Source organism: Hipposideros armiger, unplaced genomic scaffold (genome assembly GCF_001890085.2).
Source record: "Hipposideros armiger isolate ML-2016 unplaced genomic scaffold, ASM189008v1 scaffold_20, whole genome shotgun sequence".
NCBI lineage: Eukaryota > Metazoa > Chordata > Mammalia > Chiroptera > Hipposideridae > Hipposideros > Hipposideros armiger.
Window position 1 is genome coordinate 5,347,062 of NW_017731370.1, and position 15,988 is coordinate 5,363,049.

A 15,988-nucleotide genomic window follows, 5' to 3' on the forward strand; every position below is an offset into this window, starting at 1 on the left:
ATGCAGCCAGATGGCGACTGGCACCCTCCACAACTAAGATTGAAGAACAACAACTTGGCTGGTCCTCCTCCCCAATTCCCCAACACTGTTCCTCTCCTCCAATTCCCCAATTAAAAAAAAAGAGAGAGAGACAACTTTGTTTTTCCCATATAGTGTCCTCCACACACATAACTGGATACTTAGGAGCAATGGGATGGAATAACCAGGCTTCCTCTTCTTGTGTGAGTGCAAAATCAGAAGGGGTCCATGAAGAAATTAAAGCAGACATCTGGAGTCTATAATTTTTAATAATTTTAAGCTAGCTACAAAATGTCAATCACTTCACAAACTGACAGAGGAGACAGGAGGAATTTAATATTACATGCTGTAATGATATTTATCTCACAGTTTATCTATATTTCATTCATTTATATTATTTTTAAAGGTTTCTTTATCAGCTACTAAACATCTCAGGAATTTGGTGTGCATAGCTCTAGGTTAAGCAACAGAGAATTGTACTGATAACAAACCACAGGGGAAATGGTGATTAATAAGAGTCAGCCTTATAAAATTTACATCTCCACACTGTTTCACAGCAAGATTGCTTTCTCCAAAACACAGCCTTCAAAAGCAGCAAACAAACCCTATATTACATCCATTTGACATAATTTCAACCAAACATTTATTTTGCTGGACATGATTAAATGGTGAGTGTGTCAAATCCATCTTTGTTTAAAATTCTTTTTTTTAAAAAAAGGATGATTATGGTTAATACGTCTATATATTGACAGAAAGAAAGTGACACTACTGCAGTTTTGCTGGTATAACTTAATCTTGACAGTGTCTCAATACTGAGCATGCTTTGTTGTTTTGTTGTTGCTGTTGCATGTATGTGTGTTTTCTCATCAGTATGCTACTGTCATGGAAAGATTTTGTTTAAGTAGGAATCTAAAAATCTATTTAGTTCTCATGCATAAATGCATAAATCACATCACTTTTAGTGCAATGCCTGTTATGTAATTCCACATTGTCTAATCATGAAATCATAAAGACAGATGATAGCCATGAGAAACCAAAGACAGCAAATTTTGAGTTTCAGAGCCTGATACCCAAAAAAAAGGACCGTGGCAGCAGCTCTGTGGAATGTCACAGTTTTACAAGAACAATACTGTGTATTGAAAGAATCAACAGCACATTGAGCATTCCTACATTGTTGTCATTCAGAAAACGCCACTGAGGAGAGAAAAATAACAATGAACCCAAGACATCTTATGCAGGAAGTTAGAGCCACCAAATGACTGCTATATACAACCTTTGGAAAGAAAGAGACCCAGAAGGAACAAAAGACACATAATATTTTTGGGAAGCTGATGGGTGACACAAGACAACATTCACAATGGGGGTGGACTTATGGGTGTATGTGTGCAGACCTACTAGGTAATACCATGAGAAAAGCATGAAGGTGCTGTCTTGTCTGACAGCATTTGGAGGAGAACATAGGCGCGCACATTTAACCACTCCCCAGCATCTTTGTTGCACGTTGGTTGGCCTCATCAATTCTGGTTTTGTTGGAATCAGCCTAGAAAAAAGGGAAAAAACAAAATAGAATTCAGGTTATCCATTCACATTCCATTCATCCTTGTGAGTCCAGTTCAGATGCTCTCTCTTGGGTGAAGACATCTTGAAATTTCCTCAATCAGAATTGACCATCCTGTATTTTGTGTTTGTAAAACCATTGCTTATGGCAGTATTTGACATGATCATAGAAGCTTGATCTTAGTCTCATGACGGTTTCCCCTACCTCCTCCAGAGAGCATTCTTTTGAGGGCAGAGTTATATTATTTATCTTTCTCTCCTGAAATGACACCCAGTGACTTCTATGGTAGGCATTCACATCTGTTGGATTGAGTTGAATTACTACTGTTGTCTAGTTGGGTTCACATGAATGATAACTTATTAGTAGTGTCACTTTGAGTAAATTAATTAACATCTTGTTAATTAATTAAGAAGGCCTCAGCTTTCTCATCTGTAAATTGGGGAGGGCGGGGGGGTGTAATAAAGAGTAATGCTAATGAACATGAGTGTCTACTATGTTCCACTCATTCAACTGTGGCAACATCAAGATTGACATCAACTGAGGTGTGTACTTTTATCAGTTCCCTTTTCCAAGTGAGGAAACCAAGCAGAGAGGATTTAGGTCATTTGTCTAAAGTCATCGTACTAATAAACGGAGACACCAGGGTCAGAAGGCAAGCCACCTGGAGTTAGAGTTCACACTGCTAAGTCTTATGTTAATCATTTTACTTCTTAGTTTTGCTGTGAGGATGAAATGCATTTATACACATAATGTGCTTAGAATAATGTTTTGCAAAAATTAAGTGTTCAATATATCTTATCTTGCAATTATTGTTATTGGGTGAAAACTTGGCTTGCCTTCAGGATGCTTAATAATTTTTAAGCCCTGTTTCTGAAGACTTACTTCTAAAAGTTTGATAGCTGACTTGTTTTAACACTGGTGCCTTTAACTAATTTTGTGCCTTGACTGATTTCCTTATTACTTGAGTTACTTCTGCTGCACATGCAGCATGAAACCCAGGGCTGCTACCAGGATAGTCCTTTACACCCAGAAAATGAAATATTCCTAACACCACTGAGAAAGATATAAGTCAGCAAGTAGAGGCAAAGATAAAGATCTTAGGAAACTGAGCATTTTTCTATCAACAAGTATTTATCCAGTAATTACTGATATTGCATCTACTACTGTGCTTAGTGGGTTGCAATCTCTATCAAGTTGGGTCTTCTTTATTCAGTTTAATTCTGAATTCCCAGGACACTATAGTTATCCATATTCAAATAGAAGTTTGCCAAGTTAAAATAGAAATATTTCTAGATTATACATAACTCTGAATTATCTGGCAATCATTCCTTACCATCTGTTTGGATTATGAAGAGTTGCCTTTCAAAACAAGTAAAAGCGAGCATTAATTTTCCTTGATTATTTTGATCTATAAACTCATATTTTTGACTTTGGGTTCCTAATTTGGAAAATGGTATTCTCCCCAGTTTTACTTGGCTTTTAAATCTTCCTTCTTCAGATACAAATCCTATCAGAAATAATGACACTTTTGTGCAAAGGATAATTTCAGGCTGAGACCATTGTAAAATGTTCCTACAGATTAAATTATGCAATTTCTCCAGACTGAATGCTGAGAAAAGCTCAAATGAGACAAATCACCCATTTAAAAAACGGATGGCATTTCTGGAGGCAAACGTTCTAGGACCAGGTGTATTAAGAAGGAACTGGTGAGGCTTCACATGGTGGTGCAAGAGGATATTTCGAAGCCAAGCATGAGGTTCTTCAAAGGATTTGGGAAGAGTTGGAACAGGCCTGTGTGCAATGAGCATCTGTGATTTCCACCTAAATTCTTTCTGAAGCATATCAAAATTCTAACCCATACAGCAATACCTGACACAAAAGGTATAACATCTTTATTACACATATAACAGAATTAGTACCTTTAGAAAAACATCCTGAGATAATCTTCTTTTAGATGTCTTCTTGGTATTTGGAGAATGCCCCTGTAAATTCCTTCTATTTATATGCTCTAGAATATTATTTATGAAATGTAACCCATCCCAGTTTTCATATTTCTATTTAGAAGATTCTAAACTTGCTGGCTACATGATTTACCTTTGTGAGAAAGCCAGGATGCCCACTGGAGAGCCAGTAAGAGTGTTAGAAGGAGCTGTTTAGCCCACCCTTCTGAACACTCTGGAAATCTCCTCAGCTTTAGACTTTTAGGCTGCAGCTCAGACTTCCAGAAGTGGAGGCTCATTAATTCACATGGCAACCCATTCTGACCCCAGGTTGGAACTGTCCTCTTATCATCTTTCAATGAGAAAACCAGGTTATGAAGCTGGTGAGCAGGAAAACCCTGTTGGACCCAAGATCTTAGTTTTCAAATGCCATGTTTCCTCACTGACAGGAGCATCTGAGTAATGCTGAAGCTTCAGCCTCACTGTATTTCAATGTGTGCATGGCATCTACCACTGAGAGAACTTTAAATAGAAGTTTAAACATCATTAACTTATTTCCTTAGCAACAGCTCCCATAAAGCATCTGATATAAACTTGCTCCATTTTTGTAGTTTTCTGAAAGAATTGGACCTTTTTAACCTTAGAGATTGTATATATATATATATATATATATATATATATATATATATATATATATAAATATATTAGAAAGCAAGGCTTTTAAATAAGCAAAGTAATTTCTTGGCAGTCCATGGGGATACATTGAAAATTACATTGTTTTGAACTCCCAAAACTTCACTATTAATCCAAGTGATGAGAAAGGATCATGATTGGTGGAATTGGGTAAAGGTTGTTGTTGGGGTCATGAGAGAATATGGGAGAAACATCAGAAAATTCTCTTAACTCCTCGTATGTGATTTTAATTTATTTTATGTATGTGGGAGACCTTTGCACACCATTTCCAATTATCAGAAGTGAGAACACACATGAGAAGGTGGAAGTCTATTAATAATTGTGAAGCTCATATAACATGTATCATTTGAGGGCAATGCTGGGTTGAAATGGGCTCTAACTAAATCATGTCCAGATTATAATTATGGGGGAGGGTGGAAAGCTGGTTATTCAAAGGCAACTAGACTCCTCCCCTACTTCTTAAGCAATTCAGCATTCAAGGGATAATACAAACTATAATGGCCATTTCCCATTCACTTGCTTGACTTTTGCTTAAACCATAGAGCTGCATAGTCTTTGTCCTTGCAGTAAATTGGACCTGAAATGAAAGGTTTTCTCTAAAGAAGAAAACTAGAAATGCAAAGTGGCAGAATTAAAATGCCACTTGCCTTCCCAGGAACACTTTTTCTTGCTGAAAGTCTAACTCTATCAATAAAGGTTGACCCTTCTCTCTTAGTAAAACTTCTTCTGGAACTCTAATTGTGTTAGAGCTACATTATCTCCTTACATCTGTGAATAAGTTGGGTCCATTGATAGAAAATGAATACTTCTTGTTTTTTCAAATCATTTTTCTGTTGGAAGGCAGTTCAGCAATTATTTCTTAGTTCACTTTTCTGGGCCATAATGGGTTAGGTCAGTTTGTATTGGCGCCAGTGCTTTTTGAAACTCTCAATATTGTTCTAAAATCTATTGATTTGCTCAGCTTTAAAAGCTTTAGTATATCAAAGGCTCTTCGCAATGATAAATATGTCATGACTTGTAAAAGTAAGCAAAGCACAAGCATTTTGCCAGCCAACACTAACATTTGTGTAGCTTACTATTATCAGGCAAAATATTATGCGACCAGATATTTTTAATATGGAGTGCATAGAACACAATAAGGCATAGGGTTCCCTTTATGTCTACTCATTCTTCTTTTCTTTTTTTTTCTACTCATTCTTTTTTCAAGTCAGTGGAGACTGCTTGGGTACCAAGAAACTGAGTATTTAGCCTTATGACTCAAGAGATCTCAAAAGCATCCTTCTCTGTTCACCAAAGTAGAATGAATTGTTAAACAGAGATTCAGGATCTCAGGCTCAAAACTTTAATATCTCCCAGGGAATAAACTCACACAATGTAAGATTAGCCAACTAAAATTGATTATAGATGCATAATTACCATTTAACCTATAATGTTTCTATTTCTCCCTTTTGGCATTTGGACATTAAAAAACCTACAAGCAATATTTAGGACTCTACTGATTGGGGAGGAGGTGGAATACAAGGACATAGAAACTATATCAGTTTTGAATAGTGTGGGATATCAGGTTTTGCTGTCCTAAATCTTTTAACAAAAGCTTTCTAGTGTTTCTATCTCCTTTCAATGTCAAGCCCCCAAACCCACCCCTTCTCACTCTACTCTAGCCACTCTCTCTTATGTTTCATGGTGACACTATGGGATCCGTCTTACAGCTACAGCTGGTGTCCTCGTGTAAACAAAATTTCATAAGATTATGTTCCCTACTTTGAGATCTGGACATGTGCATTTTAGGACTGGAAATGAAATCTGGGCCTTTTTGAACTATCATTAAAGCTTTGGCATTTAAAAAATGAAAGTTTATATTCATCTTCTGGCTAAACTAAAATAACTATTCTCTTCTCCCTTTCCTATTCTATCCCTACACCATATCTACTTGGCAAGTTCCTCAGCATCTTTCAAGACTCAATTCAAATTCAACTCTCTTTTTTTTTTATTTGAGATTTTCCCACTGCCTGATCCTTGAAATCTTTCCTCCTTTAAACTATAATACTTAGCAGTTTATGTGTGGCTCTCTTGGTGAATTACATTTTCTGTGGTAGTAAATTCATCTGGAGGCTAATTGCCTCCCTTAGGCTGTGAGTTTCTTGGCGGTGGGAATGGTATTGTCCTCATCTTTACAGATCCTGTGGTGCCTAGCAAAATGCCTGAAATAGAAGTATCTTTGAGGAATATCTACTAGATTAAATTCTACCCTCTTATTTACTTTTCTGTTGCTAACTTTTTATCTTGGAAAATTAAGGAGAAAATTTCCATCTACCAGTGTGCCTGAATCCAATATAATGGTTTGAGAGTCTCATGCCCTTCACGCTTTCTCAGTGGCTATTTTAGAAGACGTGATGAGCAATGGAAACTTGCTGACTAGCCACATGCTCACCTTCTCCATGATCCTGTCGATCTGGCGATTCTGTGTATCAATTTCATTGCCCATATCCAGGGCCATGTGACGGAGGTTTCCAATGATGCCGCTGACCTGCTCCAGGTTTTCATCCATTTCATTTTCTCGGGCATCATTTGTTACCCTGGTGTCAAAGAGCAACTTTTAGTGGATAGAGAATGAGAAAAAAAAGCCAATACCCAGGACCTCAAATTTAGAAAAAATCCATAGACCTCTAGGCATCAATCCTACCACCTATAATCTCCACTCAATATGAAAACATGGTTTAGCTTTCATACATCAAAAGATAATTTTCATTTATTATATTTTTAAATAATAATTTTAAAAATGCATTGTTGGACCCCTGAATTTCTGTTTTTAAAGAAGACGTTAAGTAGTTTATCTATTTATCTCACTTCCACCAGCACATCATTTTCTCCCTTCAAATGTTTACCCCAATTTTCATTTTTTTAAGGATAAAAGTATTTTAGTTGGGAAGATTCCAGGTCAGAGAATGAAGATGGAACTAGTTAGAAAGTGGTTTTCTTTCTGACATGTCAACCAACACCTCCAAGAGTTAAGTTCAGAGTGAAAGAAAAAGCTCATGTGCTAAGTCACAGAATTTCTCTGTTCATCTTTTTTCCCATTTGGGACCAACATCAATGGGGAGAGTAACAATAATTACAGTTTGCCCCTGAATCCCTCTTGCTTCCAAAAATTCCAAAGGGAACTATTTGTTCAAGATGATTTTTATCTGCTCAGATTTCAGTGCTCTGGGATTTTTGGTGGCATTTTGAATGGGTGATTTCAGGGGGAAGAAAACTGTGATAAAAGTTATTGTTCCAGTTTGAGTGGGGCGAAAGGAGCTGGCTCTCAAAGTACCTTACCATCTTACCATTTTTTTCCCATAGCTCAGTTTGAAGGGTAAGAAGATGGTAACTCTTTATTGCAAACAGTAGGTACTTATTCTAGAATGTTCTAGCTAATTAACATTTTCCCACTGTAGGTGGTGATGGGTTAAAAATGTTCAGAGGGATTAAAATCCTTCCCCCATGATAACTCCCAATGCAGACTAGCCTGATAAGGTTTTTAAAGCAGCCCAGTCAGAGAAAATTAAAGGGGAACTTCCTAGCTTTCTAATGTAGAGAAGAAGCTTATTTAAATAATCATCAACAGCTAAGGCATATTTCTGGTTCCATGGTTCTCAGCCCTGATTACATGTTAGAATCACCTGAGGAGCTTTAAAAACATCACATGCCTGGGTCCCACTTCTGAAGTTTCTGATGCAATTGGTGTGGATTAGGTCCAGGCACTGATATTAAAAAAAAAGAAAAAATACCCTTAGGTCATTCTAAGGTGCAGCTAGGATTCAGATCCCCTGGTCTTGTTTCCTTGAGAGCAGATAGAAACAGGAATAGAATTGTCATCTGTGAGATTTTAGGTAGATATTGAGACCTTATACCTAAATGACAGTGACCCATCACTTGATCTAGGTTGTAGTTTGGCAACGTCAGCTACAGTGGCCTGGGTATAGAGAGCTGTACAAATAACTACCCTAATCGCTGTTGAGTCCTGATATAGTAACCTGTGAGGTTTTCTACGAGCTTTTCTTCTTTTCAACAACAGGAATACTTGTTACTATTATTCTGTATTCTGTTCTCCTGAAACCTGAGTTCTGAATTGGCAAATCTGTGTAATCTGAGATTTTAAAAATAGATATTTCAGTTGGTTTTTGCTTCCAGCTCTGAAAGAAAATGATTAATAAGAATCCAGGTATGCTCAGTGTTCTGTATTTGTACCTCCAGATCCATTCTCTGACTTTTGTTCTCTGCCCCCAAAAGCTGACCTCTCTACAACAGTGTCACCTAGGTGTTCTCACCCTCTGTCTTCCAGTAGGCTTTACAGCTAGTGGCCACTGAGAGCCTGGAGAGCAAGAGGAGTGAGGCATTTATTTCCTTTCTATTTTCCTGCTAGTTTCAGCAGCGGCTGCATTTCTCTGCCTATAGCCTCTGCCCACAGCCATAACTATTGTCAGGTTCTGGTAACAGCTCTCTCCTATCCCTTCAGGACTCTTCCTGCTATTGCTAGTCCATAAGTGCTTTACCATTGCTTGTTATTAACCTGGCCAACACTCCTGTAAATAATCTCTTCAGTAAGTTCTGTTCAATTAAACTCATGGAGTGTGATGCCTATTTGCTTCTGCACTGACCCTGGATGTGGTCACGTGACTTGCTTTGTTTGATGAAACTTCGGCAAACATGACACAAGCAAAAACTGACACAAGCAAAATCCTTGTGCATTGGAGCCTGCCCCTTGGGATGCTTTCACCATGATGTAAGAAACCTGAGCTATCCTATTGGAGAGACTACATGAAGGAGAACAGAGGCGCTCAGCTGAAAGCCCCAGCCAACCCCAGCAAATATTGACTGCTCCAGATAAATGAGTGAGGCCATCTTGAATCATCCCACACCCATCTGCAAGGAATGAGTGAGCCCAGGAGAGGCTCTCAAAAAAAACTGTCCAAGCCAACATACAGATTCATCAGTAATAAAATGCGTGTTATTTTAAGAACTACTTAGTTTGGGGTTGTTTGTTACTCAGAAATAGACAACTGTTACAGTGTTGGCTGCACAAGGCTCACCTGCGGATGAAGCCACCACTGATGGCCATCTGCTCTCGTTCGTCCACCACACGAGCAGGCTGGCTGGCCACCACTCCATCCTGATTATTGCCCCAGGCTTTTTTGTAAGCATCACTTGATTTAAGCCTATACAAAAAAGAGGGTGAGTGACAAGACAAGGGGGCGGAGCATCAAGCTCACAGCTATGGTTATCTCGTCAAGCCAAGAACTGAACCAAGCAAATGAGTTTTAATTTGAGGCATTAGAGAATACCGATATATCATAATCTGGACCCAAACAGTTGGCCACCACCAGCACCACCACATGCCTCAGCTACTCAGCATTTCATTTCCAATCAAGTCAATGGCAATTGTTAAGATTGTAACCTTTGCCCATATTTTGTTTGTATTTTGGTTTATTTTTGTGGTTTAGTTGGATTTAAGGCAAGGATTAAGGTAGCTGGTTCTATAATATTTCAATGACACAGTTATATTTTGAGACACAAAACACAGAGAAAAACACACTGGCAGACAGACATAAAACAAGACTGCCAAGTAGAGTGTGTACATCACACCACAGCAACACACTGTCATCAGGAAAAACACACTTGACCAAGTTTTTACACACCATCATGCAAAGATTCCCTATTTAATTTTTTCTCCCAGTGCATGTGTGGAACGAACCATTCCAACTCTGCATGAAGGACATAAAGGACTGGTGGTTGGCCAAGGGTGATGGTCTTTGAGTTGCCTCTGAAGTGTTTTAAATTAGATAATATATCGGTACTTCCAAACAGTCACTATACATCCAGAGTTGATGTACAAACCTTTGTCCACAGAGACAAAAAGTAAAAGAGGCGTAGTGAAATGAATGCAGGAAAATAGAAGAGAGAACAAGCCATCTAGCACCAAAAAGGGAAATCCCTCTACGTCTTCTTCATGCACCAGCTACAGGCATGAGTAGAAAGTGAAGCATTCTCATTTAAGCCAAACTACTCCAGAAGTTGACCATTCTCGAAAAAGGCGCTAGCAGGACAGTAATAGCCTTCATGAGGATTTGAAACGCAGTTTCAATAGCTTCTTTGTCGGGCTCAAGGGCAGGGTGGGAGTGATTACAAACTCCTACTTCAAACTATCCTGGGATGTGACAGGGGGAGAGAGGTTTGGAACTGGCGTGGTCTCCATGGGCTATATTTCACTGAGCTGCCTTGGAGACAAATTTAAAATCCAGGCATACCTGTTGTGCCCAATAGAAACATGTGCAGCCTATTTTGGTGGATGTGTTGTAATTTAAAGCAATCAAAGATGTTTTTAAGTTCTTTGCATAGTAGAAACCACACGCTTTTTAGTCCAAAAACAACAGAACTTCTTTTGGTCCCATGTTCACATTTTCTATTACAAGATATCAGAATTTAACCCATTTTTTACTTTGATTAGAGAGCCACAGCCATCTATTAAAACTGGCTCTAATATTAATATTTGCAGATCAGGGATCAAACTATCCTGGAGACAAATTAGAAAACTGGACAAATGGAATCTAGTGTATAATGCCACAGCCCTTTGTCAGAATTTACTGCGCGAAACAGCCATGGGCTCACTCAGTGGGACAGGATCCAAAAACTACTTTAATAGAGCCTAGAGTCTGGTTTTGTTTATTTTCCAATTCCCCATCCCCTCCCGCCTCAGTTAAAGAAGTTATATGGACTTTGTGATGTTTTCTGCTATGTAAATGTCTGGAATACCATCTTTGGCAAAGTAAAGGGGGTAGGAAAGTTTGCGTTTCTGAAAGAAGGCGAATCACTGCACCCACAATGTTGCACATAGACTCACATAACTGCCGTACATCTATCATAATCCTTTGAAACATGCCGAGACAGGGCAAAGCCCCCGGAGAGTCCAGGGCACCACCAGCCACTGCATTGTGACACATGGTTTTTACAGCATTATTTACACACAATAGGGAACACTTCGGTCAAGCTTTGAAGCTCAGTTAGGGTCTCTTGTGCAATAAGGAATTAGTGCCAACTAATATGTGGAATTCATAGGGGCCATCATTTTATTGGAACATTAGAATCCATCCCAGGGGGCCCTGCCTTCACCCTTCCTCCACACACAGTTGATGAATAGGGAAAATGTATCTGCTGGAAATCATCATAAAACAGGTGGAAATCTCACTTGGGGGTGAGTGGCCACTGAAGGATATACAGTTAAATCTTGACTAACTGGAATACTTAGCAATGAGTCATTTTGGCAAATTAGATGACTTCAATTAACAGTGAGCCATGGAGGAAAATTTTGCTTCAGGGATGATTATTGCATATCTGTTAGGTTCTTGAGCCACCTTCCTGCCTTAGTCTTACGGTATCAAGTGAATGTGATCAAATCATTCCTTGGTTATGGTTTCTCTTGATGTGTCTGAAGATCAACTCTTATTGTTTGGTCCTCTTAAATCTGAAAGTTATAGGATGAAGATTGAGTGAAAGGTTGGAAACTACCAGATTATCCTCAAAAAAAAACCATTTTCAATCCCTGATGTGATTTCCCCCCCTTTTGTTCATTTGTCTTTTTTTTTTTTGCCCAAAGTAGAAAGGAGCAAAAATATATATATACATATATATTTGAGGGTTCCAGTTAGCTAGATTCCAGTTAATCAGACTTTACTGTAGATCATTCTTTAAAAAATTTTTTTAAAATTTATTTGTAAATTGAGCCCCTCCCCTCCTAAACAGGAAGTGGGATATTTTAAATCAGCCTCAAAGTTTAAAGGATGTGAATGGTCATATAATCAGCTAGAAATGACATCAATTTCTATTCTAAAAGCTAGGATCATGAGAGCTTTTAGGGAAAAGCGTCTGTTCAAAGGGGAGTGGAAGGGGTGAGGGACATCAGGTAAAGGGGTTTAATTTTCCAAATGCATGTTGGAAAATCCGCTCATGCATTTTTTTTTCACCACTAGTCAAATGATACTATCTTCCAGAACCCTCGTTTTCAGGTTCTTTCTGTTGCAAACCTTTATAACCACATGTCACATATCTGCTACATTCCAAAAAAGCGTTGCAGGACCTTTAGGACAGTTGAATGTTTTGTGATGTCGTGCATGCAAAATCTACACATTTCAACATTTTGGCTGGTGTACAGGTAGATCGTCCAAGAGGAAGAATTGGAGAGGGGGTGCCCAGCTTGGGTAAGGCTGGAGCACTTCTTGCTGAAGGACTCATCACCTCTGCATTGGGTGCAGCTGCAGCACCTACTGTCTAATCACTGATCAGATTTGGTAACTGGCTGGCAGTTGAAAGGGTGAATCACTGTCATACTCTCTAACTTACAGAATGCTTACTTGGGCCAAATTACTTGTCTCTTTTGCTTCTGAAAAATCAAATCTTGATATATGTGTTTTTCATCTTCCAAACTTACCCCCAGTCTTTTCTATATCTGCCATTTTGGCTTTTGGGGTTGAGAGAAAATAAAATGCATTGGGTGCCTCTTTCTTGAGGCTAGTCTCTGTCTCTAGGTACACTTTCCAGAAAATGTTGAAACGTTCATCAGTAAAAGTTGCTGACAGTGAAGCTTTCACTGTAGTATGCCTGATTTTTAATGCATCAACAGTAACTCCCACTAATATCATCTATGCTATGAGATGAATGCATTGGAGACGGTATTGATCTGTTCTGCATGCCACATGCTCATCCTGCCTTTGTGCCTGGCAGGAATGAGCTTGTCAAGGCTTGGAGATGGGCCTTGGGAAACCAAAGCTTCAGGCAGGCAGGCAGCACCTACTTGTTACAGGGACACACACAAAGCCCGCAGAATTTTCCTAGGTCCGTCAAATTCTTTTCTGCTTCTTTCATGTCCTTATTGATTTGGTCCATCCCTTCCTCAATGCGTTCCAGTTGTTCTGATTAAACACAAGTATTTTATCCCCACAGAATGAAGCAGATGGAAAAGGACAAAGAAAAAAAAGACAAAACTTCAGACATTCACTTTGACATTAAAAAAGAAAAAAAAAAAAAGAAAGAAAGAAAACTGGACGCCACAGATTAGAGCTGGTACCCAGTACCTACTTGTTACAAGGACATATGAAAAGGCCACAGCATTTCCCTAAATCTTTTAAATTTTTCTCGGCCTCCTTCATGTCTTGGTTGATATGGTTCATGCCTTCTTCGACACGATCGAGTTGTTCTGGTTAGGACAAAGGGATGACAGTGTGGAATGAATTTTTTGGGGGTTTCCAACAGAACATGAGAAATGGCTATGTGAAACGGAATTTGAAAGAGAAAGAGATATTACAATGCATTGTCCGAGAGGATGCATTGCTGCAGACTGCTTCTGCTGCCCTACGCAGGCACGGGTAGAAGGAAATGAACAAAAACGATGCTCAAAATAGTTTGTAATTCAGACAAGATGGGATGGGGTAGGGAGGCCTGTTTGATGCTGAGTGTCCAGGAAAAAAGCACAGTATAGTCACTTACTCAGACACCAGTAAAACACCCAAGAGAATAAAAGACAGGATGTTAGTTTATGTGCTAGGCATTCAGATTTAATGCTACTAGACAAAGTATCTGCTTCAACCTTCAAATGTCTCTATCTTGGTTTTTAAGCATCCTCAACAGGTAAGCGTAGAAAACAGGATTCATCTTCCTCTTTGGGGACAATAACAACGACCACAATACTTAGCAATGCCTTCCAGATCTTTTTTTCCCCTAACAGTGGCTGTCTAGCCAAGGGTGGGCAGTTCTTGGTGTTGAATACTTAATTCATAGAGGCCATAAAAACAGCAACATCAGCACACCATGTTGTAAGTACTGGAACATTTAAATTCTTCATCTCATCCTCTGACTTGTTATGAAAACTTTGGAAGGCATTTCACTTCTCTGCCCGCTGATCTCCTATTCTCTATAATGGGGGACATGCTAGATCCTAACCCCAGGCAGGAAGCCAGGGAAATGTGTGCATGGGTCTCTGGAGAAGGGGCAACGGATTGGAACATGGAACAGTACTGAGTCACCGCTGGCAGCAAAGCTGACCTTAGTGTATCTAAGACATCGATCGATAGCCATAAAAAAGAATTGTACTCCTGGGTTGCCAGGGTTACACACACTACTGATTAATTTTTCAGAAGCTGTGTCACTAAATTGAGTAAACTACAAGTTCAATGAAAGGATTTTTAAGACAGCTTTTTAAGACCATTAAAGAAAAGCAGCAAGGGGATGTCTTGGTTGTCTAATTACAAAACCTGATTACACTTCCATTCCTCTTTTCATCTATACTTTTGAGGCTCACATGCCTATGCTTCCGGGAATACGGGTATGATTAGAGTATAACTGATAAATATATTTCTAGTCTACGGGCTTAAGTAATCACTTAAAAACAATTTCCTATTAAATCATACAGTGGAAATTATCATTCTGAAAAATGAAGATTCGCCAGAGACCCAAACTGGGGAGATGGTATATTCGGATAGCAAGAGCCTATGTATTGTTTTCTCTTTTGTGGGGCCGAAGAACAGCATTCATCTTATTAGGAATCTGTTGTCTCTGCTATACTTTTCAAATGACTGGTGAAAGCAAAATTTCAGTGTTCATCTTGCATTGGATAGCTGGAGGAAATGGCAGTGTAGTGCTGGTGAACGTTTGCTGGATAAATACAGGGATAGTAAGTAATGATTTTAAGACAATCCTTGAAAGGGCTGAAAAAAAAATGGCCATTTTTTACATTCCAGAAGATTTTGTACTTTCCTGAATACCTCATACCAGTTTCCTTGAAAGAATGCAATAAATTAGTTTGTAGATCAAATTAACTATCAAATGAGGGGATGGGTGAGGGCAAAAGGAGATGAACATCATCAAAAGAAGAACCATGTTAAGTACAGATAGAAATAGGGGTGTCAAATCCCAATTGAATAATTGCTAATAGCTTCCTGGAGTGCTGGGGCTGAGATGAGATTGAAGGAGTGTCTAGGCTCATAGGAAAAGCATGCTGGACTCAATTAATGACAGTTGAAATACACACAGATTCTGGCCTGGGATATATATTCGAGTATTTGCTTTTCCTGAAGGGTTTCTCTTGACTTTATATTTTTGACCAAAACATTAACTCTTTGACTACATTTCAGGAGCCCCACTTATTATGTCTCCAGGGATTAGGATGTAACATAAAAATTGGTCCATGAGTATGGGACTTCTGAACCAGAGAATTCAAGTTTAAAAATAAAAACAGGCAGGTGCAAATTCATGTTTCTCAGAAGTGGGTTTTGCCATGACCACCAGGTTGTTTGGGATGGTCATAGCTAAGAGAAATTCGGGAGCTTTCAGAAAAGTTGATTCAGAAAACTTTTTTATAGCTACCAATATTGGTTGAATGTGTCTTTATACACAATTATAAGTCAAACGCTTAATTTAAAAAATATTGTGGAACCATTTTGTCATAGCTATTCCAAAAATAATACAAACTTTTAGGGTGTACAGAGTTATGTTTGAGGATATGTTAGGCATATTGGGACTTCATAGCACATCAATAATTTCTATGATGACATGTCTCAGGAAATGCTTGAAAGTAACCAATATTCTTATTCCATTCTGAGGTGGACAGCAATATCTTGGAGGTTGATGCAATGCATTGTCTAGGGCTGACTGCTCCTTCCCTCCCTTAGCTTGCTTTCTGGTTGGTTTCTCTTTTTTCTTTGAGCCTCAGAGAAGAGTAACATTTTGGGTCAAAACAGGTACTCTGGTA

At 38.7% G+C, this 15,988-nt stretch overlaps 1 protein-coding gene across 2 annotated transcripts in view; it reads right to left on the reverse strand.

The window, feature by feature from the left end:
- Positions 1–269: 269 nt before the first annotated feature.
- SNAP25 (synaptosome associated protein 25) overlaps positions 270–15,988 on the reverse strand; it is a 31,022-nt gene continuing 15,303 nt past the window's right edge. The window contains exons 3-6 of one of the 2 annotated variants that reach the window (XM_019635263.1): positions 13,037–13,154; positions 9,282–9,407; positions 6,641–6,785; positions 270–1,558 (exon numbers count right to left, since the gene is read on the reverse strand). In XM_019635263.1, coding sequence (XP_019490808.1) covers positions 1,490–1,558; positions 6,641–6,785; positions 9,282–9,407; positions 13,037–13,154 — 458 coding nt within the window. In that variant the 3' untranslated portion in view covers positions 270–1,489. Of the gene's footprint in view, positions 1,559–6,640; positions 6,786–9,281; positions 9,408–13,036; positions 13,155–13,320; positions 13,439–15,988 lie in introns of both variants that reach the window. The other variant, XM_019635264.1, reaches the window with a different exon arrangement.